At 40.0% G+C, this 22,165-nt stretch overlaps 1 protein-coding gene and 1 non-coding gene across 4 annotated transcripts in view; one reads left to right on the forward strand and one right to left on the reverse strand.

The window, feature by feature from the left end:
- The window catches only part of DMC1 (DNA meiotic recombinase 1), a 44,640-nt gene continuing 22,475 nt past the window's right edge, over nucleotides 1-22,165 (reverse strand). For 2 of the 3 annotated variants that reach the window (XR_011076031.1, XM_068561413.1), the window contains 2 exons: nucleotides 14,906-15,022; nucleotides 5,995-6,576 (listed from right to left, as the gene is read on the reverse strand). Coding sequence is in view for 1 of the 3 variants with exons in the window: in XM_068561413.1 (XP_068417514.1) it covers nucleotides 6,507-6,576; nucleotides 14,906-15,022 (187 nt within the window). In the remaining 2 variants the exon portion in view is untranslated. Of the gene's footprint in view, nucleotides 529-5,994; nucleotides 6,577-14,905; nucleotides 15,023-22,165 lie in introns of those variants that run through there. The other variant, XR_011076030.1, reaches the window with a different exon arrangement.
- On the forward strand, nucleotides 16,428-16,579 carry LOC137776000 (small nucleolar RNA SNORA79). Its single transcript, XR_011076124.1, has one exon. It is a non-coding gene; the product is annotated as a small nucleolar RNA SNORA79 (small nucleolar RNA).

Consider the following 22,165-nt stretch of genomic DNA (forward strand, 5'->3'; position numbering starts at 1 on the left):
AACCGCTGGCACACAGGGGCTGGCTTCGAGTGAACAGGCAAGAAGAGTTACTGACTGGAGGAGGGAGAGGAGGTGGGAGGTGGTAGAGCTGAAGGATCGTCAGCAGTAGGAGATGGAGGGCAAGCTGCCATTTCACTCACGCCTGACATTGATGGCACAAGTTCTGGTTCTTTACTGGATTCAGTTCTATCTACCCTCTTGAAAAAACGATCCAGTGATGTCTGGGTAGTAGCTCTTTCTTTTCTCGTCATAGATGACATGGTAGCACTGGATTGTATTCTGAACAGCTGCTGCAACCTTCATGTACCATTCTACATTCAGGTCCTGTGCCTCAAAAACTAACAGTACCTCCTCAAATAAAGAAAATCCCCTTGCCATTTCCTGCATCGTGACTCTCTTTGGTTCTGCAGCTACTTCTTCTTCCTCTTGTCTCTCTTCATCCTTTCTCTGGGCCTCCAATTCCTGGCACTTCTTAGCAGTACCAGCTACATCACCGCTGCTTTTACACTTGCTTCCAGACATCCTGGGCTTGAAATAAAGATACTGTACTATTGTACTCTATACAAAGTACACAAAAGCACAACCACTTGTAGAGGATGCACGTACGTGACAACGTACACCAGACACGTGAACTAACTTACGTGATTAGATATATGAATGCACGTTCGCATCTTTGAAGGTTCACAACTTCAAGGTTCGTATGTAGGGGACTTACTGTGCTAGACATTCAAGAAATTTGTCATTGCTGAGAAAGTAAAAGAAGATTTTGTGGTAGAAACTGCTAGTTGCTTACCCAACAGCCAATCTCCCTTTCCTCATTAATTACAGAACTACGAATTTCAGCTGGGCATATCACTGCCTAGAACAAAAGACAGTATTTCCCTACTTTTTTATATAGAGATATGGCCATATGACTGAGTTCAGGCCAATGAGTTGTAAGCAGAAGTGTTGTGTGTGTGTGTGTGTGTGTGTGTGTGTGTGTGTGTGTGTTGGGGGGGGGGGCGCTTCATAGGAGCTGACTCAGCTGGAAAGAACCTTTTTCTGCCCTTCTGCCTTTCACCTTCATTCGCCCAACTTGATTTCTCTGACCATAGTTCCAGTAACATCTTAGGCCATGAGCTGACCTTGAGAATGGAAGCCAAGAGCAGGATGGAAGCAGAAAGACAAAAGCCTGGAGTCCTGATGACAAAGTAGAGCCACTATAATAGCTCTGGACTGCCTGGCTTCAGATTTCTTGTCCATGAGATAGAAACAAACCTCGATTTTAAGACACTATTATTTTGGGTTCAGCCAAGAAAAATTCTGACTAATAGTCTCTTCAACAAGTTTCCTTTTAAAATATTGAAGACTGGTAGGGACTTCCCTGGTGGCGCAGTGCTTAAGAATCCTCCTGCCAATGCAGAGGACACGGGTTCGAGCCCTAGTCTGGGAAGATCCCACATGCAGAGGAGCAACTAAGCCCGTGCGCCACAACTACTACGGAGCCTGAGCTCTAGAGCCCGCGAGCCACAACTACTGAGCCCACGTGCCACAACTACTAAAGCCCACGCCCCTATAGCCCGTGCTCTGCAACAAGAGAAGACACCACAGTGAGAAGGCTGCACACCGCAACGAAGAGTAGCCCCCGCTCGCCGCAACTAGAGAAAGTACGCGTGCAGCAGTGGAGACCCAGTGTGGCCAAAAATAAATAAATAAACAAACAAACATAAAAAAATAAGTAAAATATTGAAGACTGGTATAGAAAAGTATACGAATAATAAGGAATCATCCACCTGACTGTTAAGTAAGCCCTTCCTGGCTTCCTTTTTTCTGGTCCCCTGAAGCAGCATTTGGGTGTCACCTTGGGTGGAGTTCTAGATTGCAAGTAATAGAATCCAACTCTGGCTACTGAAGCAAAGAGAAATTTATCAGAAGGACATTAGGAGTCATTGAAGGCAGGAGGCTGGAGAACCACCATAGGAATGGACAGGAGTCTAAGCAACTCTGCAGTTTAGGAGTCAGAAACCTGCCGTCTAGCAGCAGGAACAGCTTGTTCAGGTCAATACCACTGCTGCTGGCCCTACTGCCCTTGCTGTCATTGCATGTATCAGTGGCCTCTAACCCATGCTCTCATCCTTGTGACTGTCGCTCAGTATCCAGCGTCTCAGGATAGACTACATGAACTGGGGAGAGGTGACTCTTTACAAGAAAACCAGGGTGTTATTATGATGGATAAATGGAAATTGTGCAACCAAAAAAAATGATAAACATCCAACAACCCTGAGTCAGGTGAAGGAGACTTGACTGGCTGCAACTTGGTGTCTAAGGTCCCAATCCCTCTCCTCTCCATGAAAGATATCCCTTCTCTGAGTCTAGTCTATTGTATTCCCTATTTTTGGCTTGACCACCCTATTCTGATCTCCTGGCTTTCTGTCCTTGTTTGTTCTCTGTTCTTTTCTTAAAAAAATATTTATTTATTTATTTATTTATTTATCTGGTTGCACTGGGTCTTAGTTGGGTTTTAGTCGTGGTAGGCAGGCTCCTTAGTTGTGGCAGGTGGGCTCCTTAGTTACAGCTCCAGGGCTCCTTAGTTGTGGCATTCAAACTTGTGGCATGCATGTGGCATGCATGTGGGATCTAGTTCCCTGAGCAGGGATTGAACCCGGGCCCCCTGCATTGGGTGTGTGGAGTCTTATCCACTGTGCCACCAGGGAAGTCCCTGTTCTTTGTTCTTTATGGAATGATTGAACAGGAAAGTTAGAAAGGATGGAAGAGATCATCTATTTCAATCTCTTCATTTTCTAAATGGATACTAGGTTTCCCCAGATCTTGACTTCCATGTTTCTGATTGTAGCAGGTATTGAGTTCAAGTGGTATCTTGTGCATCCTGGTGTCTGACCCTTAACTGTACCTGATTCTTACTGTTATTTAATTGTGTCCCCCTTAAAATTTATATGTTGAAGTTCTAACCCCCAATTAATCAGAATGTGACCTTACTTAGAAATAGGGTCATTGTAGATGTAATTAGTTAGGCTGAGGTCTTACTGGAGTAGGGTGGGCCTATAATCCAATATGACTTGTATCCTTATAAAAAGGGGAAATTTGGACACAAAGACATGCACACAGGGAGAAAACCATGTGAACATGAAGGCAGAGATCAGGGCGATTCTTCTACAAGCCAAGGAATGCTGAAGATTACCAGGAAACCACCAGAAGCTAGGGGAGGGGCATGGAACAGATTCTTCCTCATAGCCCTCAGAAGGAACCAACCTTGATCTTGGACTTCTGGCCTCCAGAACTGTGAGACAATAATTTCTGTTGTTTAAGCCATCTAGTTTGTGGTGCTTTATTATGGCAGCCCTAGCAAACTAATACAAGCTAACCTTCCCAGGTAAAATACCTAATCTTTATTCTACACTTCTTCATTCGTGTTCACGGTACAAACATAATCTCCTCTCATAGGTTAAAGAACTTTGTCAAGTCACCTGTGACTCTGCCTTCTCTTCCTCTTTTTATATTCAATCTCACACCAAATCTTAACTACCTTTTTGAACTGTCCATTTCATTGCTATCACCCCAGTCCCATTCTTTTTTTTTTTTTTTTTAAGTTTATTTATTTATTTCTTTTATTTTTGGCTGCATTGGGTGTTTTTGCTGCACACGGGCTTTCTCTAGTTGCGGCAAGCGGGGGCTGCTCTTCGTTACGGAGTGCAGGCTTCTCATTGCGGTGGCTTCTCTTGTTGCGGAGCATGGACTCTAGGCACGCGGGCTTTAGTAGTTGTGGCTTGCAGGCTCTAGAGCGCAGGCTCAGTAGTTGTGGCGCGCGGGCTTAGTTGCTCCGCAGCATGTGGGATCTTCCCAGACCAGGGCTCGAACACGTGTCCCCTGCATTGGCAGGTGGATTCTTAACCACTGCGCCACCAGGGAAGTCCCCCCAGTCACATTCTTTATCACTTCACAACTGATTTATCATAACCGTTCCTACATTATCTCCCTGATGCCAGTATTATTTCCTTTATCCATTTTCTGCATCTCTGTCAAATTAATCCTCCAACTTCCCATGCCAGCAACCTCCAATCAGAGCATACCTGAGGCCTTTCCTATTTTTCTCTATAAAGCTTTCCCATTCCTCTGCCTGCCTTTGAGTCTCTGCCAAAAGCAAATGAAGGTCACTGACTCTTGCTGTAGCAAACTCTGAGTAATTAGCCTCTGTTCTCATTTGGTGGTTTTTGCTTATTTCCACAGAATGAATAATCTGTGGAAGAAAAAGGCATGCTTTTTCTAGTGTGTTTTCTAACTTGTTGGGATATAAGCCTAGAGATACAAGCAGCATCTTGGCTATTTACTATGTGGCAAGAGCGTGTCAAAGAACAATAGCAGCATGGAAATGAGCCGAGCAGGAGATGGAGACAGAGAGAAAAGTCCTAATGATTCTCTTTGAGATCTTGGCTCCAGCTGTGGCTAAAGTTAGCTTTACTTCTGGACTTTTCAAACTCTCTTGAGCCAGTGAATTCATGTCTTGCATTTGCTAGTTTGAGTTTCTGTGGCTTGCGACTAAAAGAGTCCTGACCAATAACATCTCTTTTTTGAGTCTCTCTCTCCCGCTTGGAATAAGCCAAAGCTATTTGTACAGTCAGATGGAGAGGGAGGACTGGAAAGACCTGATGCTTTGATCATTGGTGGCAAATTGAACCCTGACCTAGAAAAGTTCAGTGGGCACTGCACAATCTGCTATGCTGTCCCAAAGTTGAGCCCCAAGTTTACAGCTTTTTAGTTCACATTCACATGCTCAGTTACTGTTCTCCAAAGCAGGACATATCAGAGTGGCTGGATCCAGAGAGGTTTCCAGCCTTAGCCACGAGCCATATTGAAACCAGCCTTCCCCACAGAACTGTAGGCCCTTGTGTTGAGCCCTGGTTTCCAACTCTACACCAATGGGTAAATTCTCCTTGTCAGGGGGGTACTCAGCTTAACCTAGAAAATTTTTCTGAAATTCAAATCTTGGGAGTTTTATTTCCTTTCCTATCAAACAGCTCTGGGCTCCTATACAAATTAGTCCATTCCTTCTCCAGGACTTGGCATACCAGGGAATCTCTAGTAGATGCTGTTTTTATCAAGTAGCAAAACCTTCCCTTCCCCAGGAAAAAGTGTGCATTTATATTTGCATACTAAGAAAAGGCATTTAACTGACTTTGCAGAATACAGAAAATCTGCTCCACAGTGACTTTAACGTCTGCTTATTCAGAGGAGCAGCTTCTGAGCTTTAAAAATAATAAAATTAAAAAGCTCTTACTTCCCAGAACTCCACACTGTGAACAATTTCTGCTTGCCAGGTTGGTCTCTTTGTTTCCAAATCCCAGCTTCTATACCTTGCACATGCTGTCCTACAGCTTAACCTTTCCTCTCCGATTTTTGGAATCACAGAATCCAAATTAATTATAATCATTTGTCCTCTCATCCTTTCATAAATATTAGTCTTTTCTCTTAACTAGTATACACATTCTTTGAGGGCAGGAACCATACTTCTTTTGTACATTCTTTAGCACTTAGCATTCAATATACAATTGGTGAGTTAATGACTTAACGGATAATCAAATACCTTTTGTAACAAATGGTACTTTCAATACTTGAATTCTCATACAAGTGGAGGCAACATAAGAGATGAAATCTTTCTGAGATCTATAAACATTGTCACTGTAAATATTATTAGTGTTTTAACTAATAAATATTTTTATCATACATACATTTTGAAAACTAGATTTTATTTTCATTTAATTAGAGAAACCAATATTTTTTATACATTTATAAAATTAGTATTCAGAAATTTTACATTTAAATTAAGTTTAATATTTTAAAGAAGATTCTGAATTCTCTACCCAAAACTTAAAATATAAAAGTCATGCTATCTTGACCACCCAAAATTATAAAGTTCCTAATTACCTTCCTTTTTATCTTCCCAATAAAATATGTATGTATCAGAAGTACATTTTTAAAAAGTAATTTCAACTTGTCAAAAAGTCAAATGATTTAAAATTTAGCTTAATTTAATGTTTCTTTTCTGCTACTATAAATGTGAATATATAGTTGATATCATATATTAAAAAGCTCTTTTGTGTGTCCTGTAAACATTCTTCCCTTAAATGTCTCCCTCCTTTGGAAGTGTATTCACTTCTGTAAGTGTTTGGGGGGCAGCTGTAGGAGGAGGAGACATTTCTGAGCTCTTAGACTTGCCATCTGCTTAGTGGCTCACTTTGGGAAGCTAAAGTGAGGTACCCCTTCCCCAACTATTTTTCAAAAGGTTTATTCATTCATATACATATTTATATTCCTGAACCGACATACAATGTGTAGTTGTTATAAATCAGAGACCTTTAAGATAAATATGATTTAATTCTCTTTTGCTGGCTTTCCTTTAATAACACATGAAAAAAACCAGACTCTTACTTCAAGATCTGAAATTTGAGACTGCTTTTCCATTTCTTCAGCTCCTAATAAGCACTAAGAAGCAATTTGCATCAATTCGCCACCTACTCCTTGGCATCCCCAATTCCTCCAGCAGTTATTGCGAAGGTGGCTTCATTTTCAGGCATCTCGGGGCTAACAGAATACAAAGGAACACAAGTTTATAAAAAGCTCTATTTCTATAAATACTATATTCATGTCACAGCATCATATTCCTATTAGTCTGAGTCTCCAAAGACATGTGAGTTGGTACAGCTAAATGTGGACTACAGAATTTTCCTACAAGTATTATCAACCATCACAAACATTTATCGAACAACTTCTATATGTAAGGTTCTAAACGTCAAGAAAAACTACCCCACACTTGGAAATAGGCAAAAAGGGATAACTGTGTGCTCTTACAGTGCACTGTCAGGTATTGGGTAGCAGACCCTTAGGGGCTTATCTGATTCTAAATGGGTATGTACCTCATACAACTCAATAACAAAAAACAACCCAGTCGAAAAATGGGCAGAAGACCTAAATAGACATTTCTCCAAAGAAGACATACAGATGGCCAATAGGCACGTGAAAAGATACTCATCATTGCTAATTATTAGAGAACTGCAAATCAAAACTACAATGAGGTATTACGTCACACCGGTCAGAATGGCCATCATTAAAAAGTGTACAAATAGGACGTCCGTAGTGGCGCAGTGGTTAAGAATCTGCCTGCCCAAAGAATATACAAATCAATTTTCACTGCAAAGTAAAGGAGCTGTTACAGTGGAGGATTACTGGACTGAATGTCAATATTATGACATAGTATGAGTGTGTTTCATGTTTGGTAATTGCAATCATTGTTGCTTTTGTTGTGGTCATCCATGTACAATGCTTGGTGTCAGTCTATTTATCTCTTGTAAAAATAAAATACAGTGTGTGTGTGTGAAAAAAAAAAAAAAAGAATCTGCCTGCCAATGCAGGGGACACAGGTTCGAGCCCTGGTCCGGAAAGATGCCACATGCCGCGGAGCAACTAAGCCTGTGCGCCACAACTACTGAGCCTGCGCTCTAGAGCCCGCGAGCCGCAACTACTGAGCCTGCGCTCTGGAGCCTGCGAGCCACAACTACTGAGCCCGTGTGCCACAACTACTGAAGCTTGCGTGCCTAGACCCTGCGCTCCGCAACAAGAGAAGCCACTGCAATGAGAAGCCTGCTCACTGCAATGAAGAGTAGCCCCCAGTTGCCGCAACTAGAGAAAGCTGCGTGCAGCAATGAAGACCCGACGCAGCCATAAATAAATAAATAAAAATTAAAAAAAACAGTCTACAAATAACAAATGCTGGAGGGGGTGTGGAGAAAAGGGAACCCTCCTACGGTGTTGGTGGGAACGTAAATTGGTGCAGCCAGTCTGGAGAACGGTATGGAGCTTCCTCAAAAAACTAAAAATAGAGTTGCCATATGATCCTGCAATCCCACTCCTGGGCGTACATCCAGACAAAACTATAATTCGAAAAGAGGCATGCACCCCTATGTTCATAGCAGCACTATTTACAATAGCCAAGACATGGAAACAACCTAAATGTCCATTGACAGATGAATGAATAAGGAAGATGTAGTGTATATATATGTATATGTGTGTATACACACACACACACACACACACATATATATACACAATGGAATACTACTCAGCCATAAAAAAGAATAGAATAATGCCATTTGCAGCAACATGGATGAACATAGAGATTATCATACTAAGCGAAGTAAATCAGAAAGAGAAAGACAAATGCCATATATCACTTATATGTGGAATCTAAAATATGACACAAATGAACAGAGACAGACTCACAGATACAGAGAACAGACTTGTGGTTGCCAAGGGGGGGATGGGGGAGGGAAGGATTGGGAGTTTGGGATTAGCAGATGCAAACTATTATATATAGGATGGATAAACAACAAGGTCCTACTGTATAGCACAGGGAACTATATTCAATATCCTGTTTCCATAATGGAAACAAATATGAAAAAGAATATATATATGTATAGCTGAATCACTTTGCTGTACAGCAGAAGTTAACACAACATTGTAAATCAACTATACCTCAATAAAAATTTTTAAACGGGTGTGCAAATTTCCATTGACTAGACTAATGTAGGCAAAAACCATGAAAGACTTTGAAATGAACTAAAAGATAACTGAGTACCTTCAGCGAAAAAATAGGTTTCCTAACACATCCTTCCAGGTTATTCAAATCTATGAGGACTCCGTGGCTTTCATTGTCTTTGAGCTGTTTTACAACTCCATGAGCTGTAGAAAACTATGAGTAATACAAATTATCCTGGTTCATAGAAATGTAAATTGTGTGAGGAGGAATGCAATTGATTATTGTCTTATGGATATTGACCCATTTTTTATCAATTTATAATTCATTTCAGCATTACTTGTTTGACTACATATGTGTGGTAATTTGATTTTTCCTTTGATCTGGTTATAAAATCTTATTGGTTCCTGCATGAGTTAATGAGTTAAATAAAATCTTTGACATTTTATACTTGTACGAGTCATGATTTCATGCTCTTTTAAATTTTACCTTTTAATTTATTCTACAGCTCTATAGGAGTAGAGATTAATTTGTAGAAAACTGATAATGCAGATTATTCTTATGATGCCAGTCTATAGCAATGGAAATGAATTTCATTGTGTACAGAAACAATTGATTTCTCTCCAGTAGAAAACACAACTTCAAATGTTACAATTTATTGCCTGGTAGGATATTAACCAGTTTTGCATCTATTATCAAATTTACTTCAGCATTGCTTTGACCGACTACATAAATCTCTGTTCCTCAAATTATCCTTTGAATCAGTGGTTTCCTCATTAATTAAGGAGTTGAATAAAATCTTTGACACGTCCATTTTATGCTTATTTGCAGAAAGTGATGTTTTTAACTCTTTGAAAATCATACTTTAGCATGTACTAGACCCCACAGAATTTACAAAAATGAGACAGTCTTTACTCTCAAGAAGCCTAAAAGGTGAGCTATGACATAACAAATACGCAAAGTAAGCTAAGTTCCATAAAGTCAGTATATGTTATAGAACTCTAAGGAAAGGAGAAGTTATGCAGGCTAGGTTGATCAGGAAAGATTTCATAGATAATAGAGGACTTCACAGAAGCCTTTGAGGCAGAAATTGGGGTATTCCATTTCTAGCATGAACAAAAGAGTAGGAATAGAGAAGCTTGTCTTGTGTATAAGAAAGAGAGGAAGAATAAGAAGTTAGGTTTAGATATGTTGAGCTTGAGATACCTGTGGGGCATTGATGTTGAGGAGGTCTGCAAGTAGTTGGAAATGAATATCTAACACTTGAATAAAATGTTAGACTAAAAATAGGAATTTGAAAATCACTGACCATGAGAGAAAGAGCCTACTGCTACTTTGTGCTGTTATTATATTCAGATTATGGTGACTGTACGGTAATATTAATAGCTTCCATTTATTAAGTATTTACTAACTATTATGTGTCAGGCTCCCTTATATTATTTCATTTAAACTTTACAATTACTCTGTTGGGTGTGTATTATTATCCACATTTTATAGATGAGAAGACTGAGGTTCAGAGAAGTAATTTGATCAAGGTCACAGTGCTGGGAATTGGAGATGCCAGGATTAGAGACTAAGGTATTTGATTCCAAAGCTCATGATCTTAATCAGTAGGCTATATTGTCATGCAAAATTGTTTTTTGTTTTTTGATTTTGTTTGTTTGGTTGTTTTGTTTTGTTTGGAGGGTGCAGATTAGCTAGTATACTTTGAGCACACCATGGGTAAGGTTACTTCCCTTAAGAAAGAGCAGAGGAATCTCCCTGGAGGATAGAACATGAGCTATAGATAAAGTAGGTCTTGCTAGACTGAAGTTGGAGTTAAAGAATAAGAAAGCCTGAGTGGAATTAGAAAATAACTTTTTGACTTTGATGGAAAATAGTCAGCCACTTAAAAATGGCAGGAAGACAAGGAGTTGAGAAAGGGGGAAGCCAAGTGAAGTATCTGCAAAGTTGAACCAGGGTTTTTTGCTTGTTTGTTTTGGTTTTGAAACAGAATAAAAAACAATTACTTTAGAAACTTGACCATTTGTATGTCTTTTTATTTTTTGTAATTGTTTAAAATTTGATTTTCCTTTGAATTCAGTAGAGTTTTAATGTTCACTGATCTCAGATATGCTAAGTAGAATAAAATAAATGGGGGTTTTATTCACTCAGAGATTTAAAGAGAGAAAATATACACTTGAGGGCCAGTTATAGTTACTTACGGAAGCAGTAACTATAGGTTATTCAAGGAAAAAGGCTAGGTTCGCTTTTGTAGTCACTCCTGTACTCCTGGGAATTATGAGAACCCTTTTCTGCTCAATTCTTGGGGAATACTGTTTTAACAAGAAATGTCTTTCTCTTACATCTGTATAAGGTAGTAGTTGAAGCCATAGGAGTAGCTATAGCAGACTAGCTATTACTACTCTGAATAGATAATCCTTAATAAACTAAGAAATAGTGTAGTGGTTAAAAGTGTAGACCCTAGATTCAGACAGCATAGATTCTAATCCTGGTTCCATTACTTATTGGTTTTGTGATGTGGGGCAAGTCCATTCACTTACTCATTAAGAAAATATTTACTGGGACTTCCCTGGTGGCGCAGTGGTTAAGACTCCGCCTGCCAATGCAGGGGACAGTGTTTGAACTCTGGTCCGGGAAGATCCCACATGCCGAGAAGCAACTAAGCCCGTGTGCCCCAACTACTAAGCCCGTGTGCCCCAACTACTGAGCCTGTGCTCTAGAGCCCGCACACCACAACTACTGAAGCCCGTGCGCTCTAGGACCTGCGTGCCACAACTACTGAGCCCACGTGCTGCAACTACTGAAGCCCGTGTGTCTAGAACCCATGCTCTGCAACAAGAGAAGCCACCACAATGAAGCCGTTGCAATGCACATCGCGACGAAGAGTAGCCCCCGCTTGCTGCAACTAGAGAAAGCCCACGTGCAGCAACGAAGACCCAACGCAGCCAAAATTTGAAAAAAAAGAAAAAAGAAAAAATTTACTGAGCACTTCCTATATCCCTGTTGTAGGCACTTGAGATCTGTATGTGAAAAAAATAGGCAAAGATCTCTGGCCTTGTGGAACTTATATTTGGGGGAAGGACAGACAGACAATAAATAATGGACATAATAAATAAATAAATATGTGATATGTTAGAAAATAAGTGTTATAGGGAAAGAAAAAAATAGAGCTGGATAAGGGAGATTGGAAGCATGGAAACTGGGACAAGGCTAGCTGCAATTTTAAATAGGGAGATCAAGGTAGGCATTTTGTTGAGAAGGTAACATTTGATCAAAGACTTGAAGGAGGTGAGGGAGATAGCCAGAAAGAGGGCTATGTGGGGGAAGCTTATTCCAGGCAGGGAGAGCAATAATCACAGAAGCGAGGCCCTAAGGGAGGAGTGTGCCTGGCATGTTTCTAGAATATCAAGGTGCCCACTGAGGTTGAAGCACGGTGAGCAAGGGGGAAAGCAGGAGGAATAAGAATAGGGCCATTCATGTAGTGCTCTGTAAACCAGTGTAGAGACATGGGCTTTTATTCTGAGTTAAGATGGGGAGCCATCGGAGTGTTTTAAACAGAGGATAGATATTCTCTGACTTGGTGTTACAAAGGATCATTCTGGCTTCTGTGTTTAAAATAGACTGTAGAGGGGCAGTGGTTACCTAACTACTTGGGGGGCCTTGGTTTCCTCATGTGTAAATGGGGATAATAATCTCTATCTCTTAAGGTAGTCCTTAAAAACAATGAAAAAGTAAATAAATAAAGCACTTGGCAGAAGCCTAGCACATAGTAGCCACTCAGTAAGTGTTAGCTATCATTTTTAGCATCATGATCTTCTCTACCAAAAAGTTTTTTCTAAAGTCAAGGAGAATTCTTTGTGAGAAATCTTTAGGGACCAGAAAGAAGGCAGTACAAGATGCACAGCAAATTAAGTTTTCACATTTTAAGTTCTGATCTAGTTTTGCTATTTTTATTCAGATTTATGGAAAGTTGACATGACTAACTTCTATGATAATTTTAATTATCCTTTGTTGAGTCTGCAGAACCCTAGTGTTCTCTTAGGACTGTAAAAACTGCAGGGGTTATTTGTTCCTAAAAGTTTGGAGGACTTGATTAAATATACAAATGATTGAATATGTAGATGGAATTCATTCATTTATTAATTCAACAAATAGTTATTGAGCTCTTACTATGTGCCAAGGACGATGCTAGGTGCTGGGGACATTAGTGAACCAGACTCAGTCCCTGTAGTGAGGGAGAAGTACATGTAATCAGCTGATTACAATTCAGAGTGAAAAATGTTTGGGAAAGTTCTAAGCACAGCAATCGGTCCAAGATACAGACCAAGAAATTTTAGTAAAAATATGGAACAATCCTACTATCTACTTAATTCAACAAAGAACGTTTGTAACAAATTTCTAGAGATTGCTGAAGCTCCACAAAGCATAGCACTTGCATATGTGTATCACAGTCTTCTACAGGGACTGATGATGAAAAGCAAAATGGTCTGAATAAAAAACAGATAGAGGGGGGAACTGATTATTTAATATTTTTCAATGACAATACATAGTAAGTACTGTGATTCATAAGCCAAAACCAGATTAAGAGCTCATCTGATTCCTTTTTGGCTGATTTTTCCCTCCCTAGGGTAAAGAGTTATTACAAATCTTTACCTTGTTGCCAGGATTGCTAATCAGTCAGTCACAAATTCATCTATTATGTCCGAGGCACTAAGAATACAGCGGTAAGCAAGAGAATAGTATCTCTGTCCTCAGGGTATTTACTGTCTAGTGGGGATGACATATGTTACATAAATCATTACCAATGGAATGTAAGCTCCATGAGGGCAGGGCCTTGTCTTTTGGTTTTGTTCACTGCTCTATCCCCAGAGTCTAGAACAGCTGATATGTAACAGGTTTCTCTGTAAAAACTTATTAAGCTTATTAACTCTTTTTTTTGTACTGTTTGATTTTATTTATTTATTTTTTACCATGTACATCAATTATGTTGTCAAAGTTTATTCATATATTTGCACATGTATATATATGTATGATATATATAATACTTGCATGTACATACATATATATAAAATGAGTGTATGTGTATATATGTACATCTACATATATGCATATACATACACACACACACACACACACACACACACACACACACACGTATGACTCCTTTTGAATTTGGACAGAAAACCCCAATGGTTTCAGTTTCCACAGGAGAAGCTGAAGGTGACATGACCTTCCAGAACATTCCAGCACCATCTTTGCAGGGGGAGACAGGAGAGGGGTAAGAAGTACTATGCAAGCCTTATAGGAAAAGCCACGTTATTGCTTTTTTTAACAATAAAACCACCAGCCTCCTTCCAAGCTGCATACTTGCAAATCTTGAAAAGTTCGAGAAAAATCTTTAGCCCCAGCCCCATGCCAGGCTCTAGTTTTGCAGTTTACCTCTAAGTGGCTGAAACATTAGCTTTCTCACTCTAAAGAATGTTTCCTTACTCTCTCAGTTTATCAGCTTCAAGGGCCCAAGGAGCTTTCTCGGGTCAGAGAGGGGCCTAGGTCTGCAAGAGCTGGAGCTAGAGGCCTGGAGCCCAGCAACCCTACCAACTGGCCCAGCGGCACCCTATGTGTTGAAATCCAGCTCCAACAGCGGTCCCACCAGCCCCAGGTCTCTGAGACACGTGCTCAGAAAGTGACCAGAAGCCACCCCTTCCAGCTCAACCTTTCTAGACCCAGTCAAAGTCATGACTCCTGAGGAACAGCTGCAGGGAAGGTGGGGGTACCCTCCCCTGCCAACCCCTCAGAGATAAACACAACAGATGGGCAAAAATGGGGGAGGTCCACAGAGAAGGGTCAGCAGCAATGCTCAGGAAGGGGTGGGTAATACCTCCCCAATTCAAATCGCTTTAGGTTTGTTGCTGGTAAAATCTAAGCTTATAACTGTTAATTAAATAAGTAAAGTACTGTGAAAGAATAAAAGGTGTAATATAGAGTATTAGCTTAGAATGTAAGGGTCAGGGAAAGGTTCCTTGAGGAAGCGATGTTTAAACTGAAACCTGAAAAGAAAACTGGCAGAAAGAAAGAAGAACATCCCTATCACGTGCTGTACTTTTCCTGTATTTACCTCACTTCAACTGGAATCAATTATTTCATTTTCTAGCTTCACTGTAAGATTTGGACGGTCGGAGACCAAGTCAGTTTGTCAACAAGATCCCCGAATCCCTAGAACCCAGTACGTAGTAGGGACTTACCAATGAATTGAATACTTTTTGAGAAGGAAATTCAAACATGTAGTGTCTGCCAGTGGAATAATTATAGCCTCTCAGGAGAGGCAATTCTATATAATACGATATGCACAAGAATCTGATTAAGATAAGAAATATTTACCTGTCATAAATCTTGGCAATTCTCAGCTCTCCTCTTCCCTTTCGCAAGCTTATTCTTGTTGTTGAAGCATGAGCTAGAATGTGTCCCCCGATGGGTTTTTTGGGGTCGGCCTGAAAACTGAATTAATAAAACACCTTTTCAGGTTTCATCATATGGACTATATACAGTACTACCTGCAATTACAAGGCAACTTTTCTGTGGAGTATGGCAGGGGACAGAGTAGGTTTGCGTTCTAAACAAGCAGAGGCTTGTTCATAAACCAGGGAATGGGCTAGAGTTTGGAGCTGCTATGTACCCCATTGCCATCCAGTTCAGGCTTCTGAGATTCCTATGATAAATGGTTCATGTTTTGTTTGATTTTTTAAAAGTAAAAAACACAAATAAAACACTACTCACTGTTTTAGGATAAATCTTGGGGTTAAGCAATTTTTCTTTACAAAATACAAAGATTGAATTTATTCATTCATTCATGTATCAGAAGTATTTATTAATGGCTTACTGTATGCCAAGCACTATTCTAGTCTAATGAATGAGTAATACCCAACCCTCCCTCATGATGCTATGCTGTAAATGAGAGCAGATTGAGAACCTCCTTCTTATTCATTAACTGTACATTGGAAGCCTTCAATGTTGTACTGGTTATGAATTTGAGGTGAGAAGAATCTCAGAAATATCTTTATCGCTGATGTCTAAAGTTTATTCTTCTAAAATAGGATACAGAAAAGATAAGCTCTTACTATGATCTTATCAATTCAAAAATATATTATGATTGCAATGTAGTTACAAATATTGACACTCTTGAGAGATATACTTACTAGGGGACTAACACTCACTTGGCAAAAAGTGAAAGGTTCTTAATAAACCTAATATAGTAAGTCTTTCAAAAAAGCCTAGGTGCAAAAAGCCTCCGCAAAATACTAGCAAACCGAATCCAGCAACATATCAAAAGGATTATACACCATGACCAAGTAGTATTTATTCTAGGAATGCAAGAGTGGTTCAACATAGGAAAATCATCATTGTAATATACCATATCAATAGAATGAAGGAGAAAACCACAAGATCATCTCCTTTGATGCAGAAGAAAATCTAGGCTTCAAAATCATCAATAAATGGAACTGAACTTAAACTAACAGGTTACACTTGATCAAAATAAATTTTGGTGTAGCATAATAGCCTTAGCTTTGGGAGAATTCAGTTGCAAGTCAATTCAAATTCTGCTTGCTCCATGAAGTTCAGGATTCTGTTTACTGTAAGCATGAGGCTTGGTGTAGTGACGATGTGGCTGATTGACGCGAGGCTAAAGAGATTGTAGGTTAATGGGGATATGAAGCTCTCTGGGAAAGGAGTCTGCTAATATAAACTGCTGCATTTATTTTATTTTATTTTTTATTTTTTGGGGCCACACCTCGCAGCACATGGGATCTTAGTTCCCTGACTGGGGATCGAAACCGCACCTCCTGTGTGGAAGTGTGGAATCTTAACCACTGGACCTCCAGGGAAGTCCCAAACTGCTGCCTTTTGATGGCTGTTCATTTCACTGCTTAGAGTCTTAGGTGGTGGGATTTTAGTCCATCATATATCTAAGCTGACTTGTCTTCACTCAGGGTACCACGGGGATGGGTTGGTTGGCTGTCCGTTAGTGCCTTCTGATTTTTGCGGAGTCAAACAATTGAAAAAAATAAAAAATAAACTGCTGCTTGATTAAATGGCTCACAGGTTAGGACCAGCTGGCTGGGGTTGGATAGGATTGATTGATTCAGCAGGTCCAACGTGAGAACAAGAACAGAGAGTTAGTTTTGGAGTGAACCACTATCAAGAACGTAGCATCCAGGCAGGTGAGACTGACAGAAGTTAAGAAGTCAGAAGATAGGTTGCTTTACTCAGACAGCTGAAAGGGTAGTAAAGCAATGAAGCCCTTTCAGTTGGATGAAATAGCTAGAGATGAATTGTCTCTATAATGCTTACAGATCAATGCCACTCTTTTTAATGGAATAACTCTAAACCTTCCAGGTTACCCTCCATTACAGGTGGTTCTTCAAGGTCTTAAAAGAATCCTATGTTCTACATAGATGGGCTGCTTGAGGGCCTGATGATATTCTCAGCTGGGCTGTGAACTCTGAACTTGCAAACACTGTATTTATGCTTCTTTAGTGCATTTTTCATGTCCTGCCTTTAGTGCTATTATTATTTACATATTATATTCCCCCTCAATCCCTCGCCTGTTACCTATCACTAAGCTCCTTAAGGGCACATGACATTGTATTCAGCTCTGTAGCAACCAGCCACACAGTGGGTGCTCAAAAATATTTTTTGAACTTAAGACATAGAAGTTACAAAAATACCAAGGAGAATATTGGGCAATAGAAAGATAGGTGCCCCCACAGCAGGTAGACCAGTTAGAAACTGCTATGAAGAGGGGACAAGAAAGGAGAGTCGGGGTTCGCTAAATGGGCAGAGAGAAGTTTTAACAGCTATGTTAATGCTTCTCACAGATGGTCTCTCCATACTGCCTAGTAATTCTTCTATATGACATGGTTAACCTCACCTCCCCTTTACCAAACTTTCAGTAGTCTCCTTAAGCGCTCTTTTCTGTTCTTTTCCCTAACTTTGGATGACATTGCCTGCTTCTTCACAAAGAAAAGGAGGGCTCTCAGGAAGACAGTCCCTCAACTTCTGCTTCTTTTTTTCTGCTACCTACATACAGTCCTCCCTCGGTATCCACAGGGGGATCCGTTCCAGAACCCACCTCCCCACCATGGATACCAAAATTCACGAATGCCCAAGTCCCTTATATAAAATGGTGTGGTATTTGCATGTAACCTACACACATCCTCCCATATACTTTATTTTTATTTTTTTAAATTAAAAAAAAATTTTATTGGAGTATAGTTGATTTACAATATTGTGTCCTCCCATATACTTTAAATCATCTCTAGATTACTTATAATACCTAATACAATGTAAATGCTACATAAATAGTTGTAAATACAATTTAAATTCTATGTAAATAGCTGCTAGAGCACGGCAAATTCAAATTTTGCTTTTTGGAACTTTCTGGCTTTTTTTTTTTTTTAATTTATTTATTTATTCATTTATTTAATTTTTGGCTGCATTGGGTCTTTGCTGCTGCACGCGGGCTTTCTCTAGTTGCAGTGAGCGGGGGCTACTCTTTGTTGCGGGGCTCAGGCTTCTCATTGTGGTGGCTTCTCTTGTTGTACAGCACAGGCTCTAGGCACGTGGGCTTCAGTAGTTGTGGCACATGGGCTTCAGTAGTTGTGGCTCGCGGGCTCTAGAGCGCAGGCTCAGTAGTTGTGGCGCTCGGGCTTAGTTGCTCCGCGGCATGTGGGATCTTCCCGGACCAGGGCTCGAACCCGTGTCCCCTGCATTGGCAGGCGGATTCTTAACCACTGCGCCACCAGGGAAGTCGGGCTTTTTTTATTCTGATTATTTTTGATCCTAGGTTGGTTGAATTCATGGATGTGGAACCTATGGATACGAAGGGCCCACTGTACTTATCTACAGCTGTACTCATTCTTCCTCCTTACCTCTCAAACTTTTATTTTTTCTTATTTCAGCAAGTCCTCTTATACCTCAATGTCTTTATAAACTCAATTATCTCTGAAGCAAAAGCCCCTTTTCTACTGTGTTTGCTCATTTAGCTCCTACTCACCCTTCTTGAAAACCATGCCTGATACCCTGAAACAGAGTAGAGCCTACCTCCCCTGTCCTCTCATATCACTATGTATATAACTCTATTAAAGCACACTACATTATAATTTTTAATTCATGGGTCTCATTCCCCAACTATACTCTAAATCCTTATTCATTTTAGTGACTCCAGTGCCTAGAAAAGTACCTATAATATAAAAGACACTCAATAACTCTTGTTGAATGGATACGGGAAGAGAAGACAATTTGGGTTTCCTCCAAATTAGATCCTTTTAGACACAGATTTGTGATATATCTTCAAAGAAGCTGTAATTCAAGGAACTTTTAAAGGGTGTTCTGACAGAAAGGGAAATGTAAAAGGAGACAGGATTTCCCCCTAATTGAAGTAATCCTCCCCGCCTCCACCCCCTTACAGATAATCTAAGGAAGAGCAGGAATCAGTAGGTTTTAGCTGTATGGCTATGTTTTTTTCTTAGCAAATTATTGTTTGTTATTACCAATGTGGTACCCTATGCACAAAAGAGAATAGGTACTACTGCCTGTCATTGATTACTCCAGGTGAAGAGCCTGAGTGTTAAGAATGTCGTTTCCGGACTTCCCTGGTGGCGCAGTGGTTAAGAATCCACCTGCCAATGCAGGGGACACGGGTTCGAGCCCTGGTCCGGGAAGATCCCACATGCCACGGAGAAACTAAGACCGTGTGCCACAGCTACTGAGCCTGCGCTCTAGAACCCACGAGCCACAACTACTGAGCCCACGTGCCACAACTACGGAAGCCCGTGCGCCTAGAGCCCGTGCTCTGCAACAAGAGAAGGCACTGTAGTGAGAAGCCCGCGCACCACAACGATGAGTAGCCCCCGCTCGCCGCAACTAGAGAAAGCCCGCACGCAACGACGAAGACCCAACACAGCCAAAAATAAAAATAAATAAAATAAATTAAAAAAAAAAAAAGAATGTCGTTTCCAAAGGGAGATGATTTTGAATGAACTAAATGAGAAATAAATGATAAGATCTGCAAAAGTGCTAAGAAATCATATAGGAAAGATAATATGGGGAGAAAAAAGTCCTAAAAAGTGACTCATAATGTAAGAGGTTATACTTAATTAAAATAAATTGCAACATAGCGTAACAGACTTAGCTCTGGGAGAATATCAAGCCAATTCAAATTTTACTTGTTCCATCAGAGTGTTCAGGATTCTGTGCAGAATTTCATGTAGAATTTATGGCTCTTGACTTTTCTTGTAGGTCACTAACACTTTGATAATTTAATAAAAGATATAGACTTTCCCCCAGAAAAATGCACATATGTACACATACAAAAATTTTCATATAAGCTTAGGAGATTCATGGACCACCCCGCCCCCTGCCCCGGTGTGGTTGGCTATTAAGAATAATATTCACAACCAAGATTTACTGAGCCCTTACTATGTGGCAGACACTCTTCTAACTCATCTAATTATTTCCCTTTGCTTGGATTCCATATTTAGTAAATAGCTTTGGACTAAAATTTGGATTCCTATAGAGGTCTGCCTACAAGGAGAGAATGCTCTGGTCAAAAGAACTTCAAATGTAGTTACATTTTTCTTTATCAGTACACTGGCCCTCTGATCTTTCATTGAGTCTCATGAGTTTGATTAATGTGAGTCTGTCCCTGAGAAATGGATTTGTGCTCAGTAGGATGACCAAATCAAATCTCTGTCTGTAAGGCTGAGGGCCCTGAACACTGGTCAACTCACCAGGGTAATGGATACATCCCTGCAAAGCGCCTCATATGACAGCATGCTAACCTTTCCCCAGGCACATACAGCCTCAATGTGCTAAGTGGTGTAAGAGCTTTAGAGTTAGACCTGGTTCAAATTTTGGCTTATCAGCCAGCCATATGACCTCAGGAAAATTGTTAATCATTCTAAGTGTCTGTTTCTTCATTTTAAATGGAGGATAATAATTGTACCTAACTGGTATGGTAGTTGTAACAATAAAATGAAATAATTTAGGTAAGGCATTAACCCAGTGACTGCAATTATTATTATCTGCCTTCCTAATCCTGATTCACTTATTATCTATGTTACCTTGGGCTAATTATTTACCTTTATGAATCTCAGTTTCTTTAACTGTAAAATGGGAACCAAAAAAACCCCTTACTTTTTAGGTCTGTTGTGAAGATTCAAGATATATTTAATCTAACTCATTGGGAGCCTACTACATGCCAGGAACTGTGCCAGGTCATCTATAAAGTATTAGATTTACCCTTTCAGTAATCTTGGCACGTAAGAGATACTCAATAAATAGTAACTATTATTATTTAACTAAATGATTCAGTTAAAACACTCTTTCAGTGACATGTAAATCAAGGAACATTTCTTAAAGTTTCTTTGAACTTCTTGAGTATTCTAGCAGTTATAAACAAGTCTTGAGGTAAAGTACAAGAAGGTGTAATAGCATTCCACATTCTTTTAGAGGGCTTTAATTTACTTCTATTTCTGACCAAGTAAAAACGGCTTCAGAAAACCACCCACATGCCTCCTTTAGCCTACTCTCTTATTTCCCCTTCTTTTATGTTATCTTCTCTTCTTTCCTCCTTTTCTCAGGGGATGAGGGAGTATGATGAGAAGGAGGAAGAGATGGGGGTGGATATTAGGAATAAAGAGGGGCCAAGAAAGATTGTTTCATTTATCCCCCTCTGGTTGAACAGGATACAGCCTGTTATATTGTTGACAGTAAGATCCAGAACCTCCTGACCTTCCAACTGCAAATTAGGGTGCAGGGAGTATAGGATTATGGTGATGGTAGGGCAGGTGATATTTTTCTGGGAGTGAGATAGGAAGAATAGCACAGTGAGACTAAAAGAGCATAAACTTTGAAGTCAAAGATACCTGGGTTCCAAATCTGACTCCTGTTTTTTAACTGTATGTTTGAGCAAGTAGGCACTCTGAGCCTCTGTTTCCTCCTTTATATATTAGGAATAATAATAGTGTCTACCTCAAATACTGGTTGGAGTGGAGACCTTGAAGGGTCTGGGCAAGGGCAAACTTGAGGGACAACTGGTACTCCTGGTACTTTTGACGTGCTAAGGGTTAAGCTTAAAGATGGAATTTTTGCGAAGGGGTCCATTGAGAGAAAGACTGGGTGAACCATGTCCAAGAGAGAGGAGGATGTTTTGAGATTAGAGGAAGATAAAGAGAATCTTGGTGAAAAAGAAGAGACGGTTAAAAAAAAAAAAAAAAGGAGTATGTTTAAGAAGTTTTGTTAAATAACCCCCACCCCCCATTTCCTCCCAAAATATGCAGAAAAATCTACACATTTTTCAAACTTTTGAAGGTAGAATTCGGTGGGGGGGGGCGGTTGGGGGGTTGGGGAGAGATATAGCAATATACTGAGACTGGCTTCATAGAACAGGGAGGTCTAGGAGGCTGAGTTATGTTGGGGTGATATGAGAATTATATAAGATGATACACGAAAGCACTTGGCACATGCTAAGCAACCAATAAATATAAGTGCTCTTAATTTTGAGGGAGAGGAAAGTAAAATTCAAATAATTTAAATGTTGCACAAGGTCACCATGCTAGTGACTTTGGTTTAATGTTTTTT

Source organism: Eschrichtius robustus, chromosome 13 (assembly GCF_028021215.1).
Source record: "Eschrichtius robustus isolate mEscRob2 chromosome 13, mEscRob2.pri, whole genome shotgun sequence".
Lineage (NCBI taxonomy): Eukaryota > Metazoa > Chordata > Mammalia > Artiodactyla > Eschrichtiidae > Eschrichtius > Eschrichtius robustus.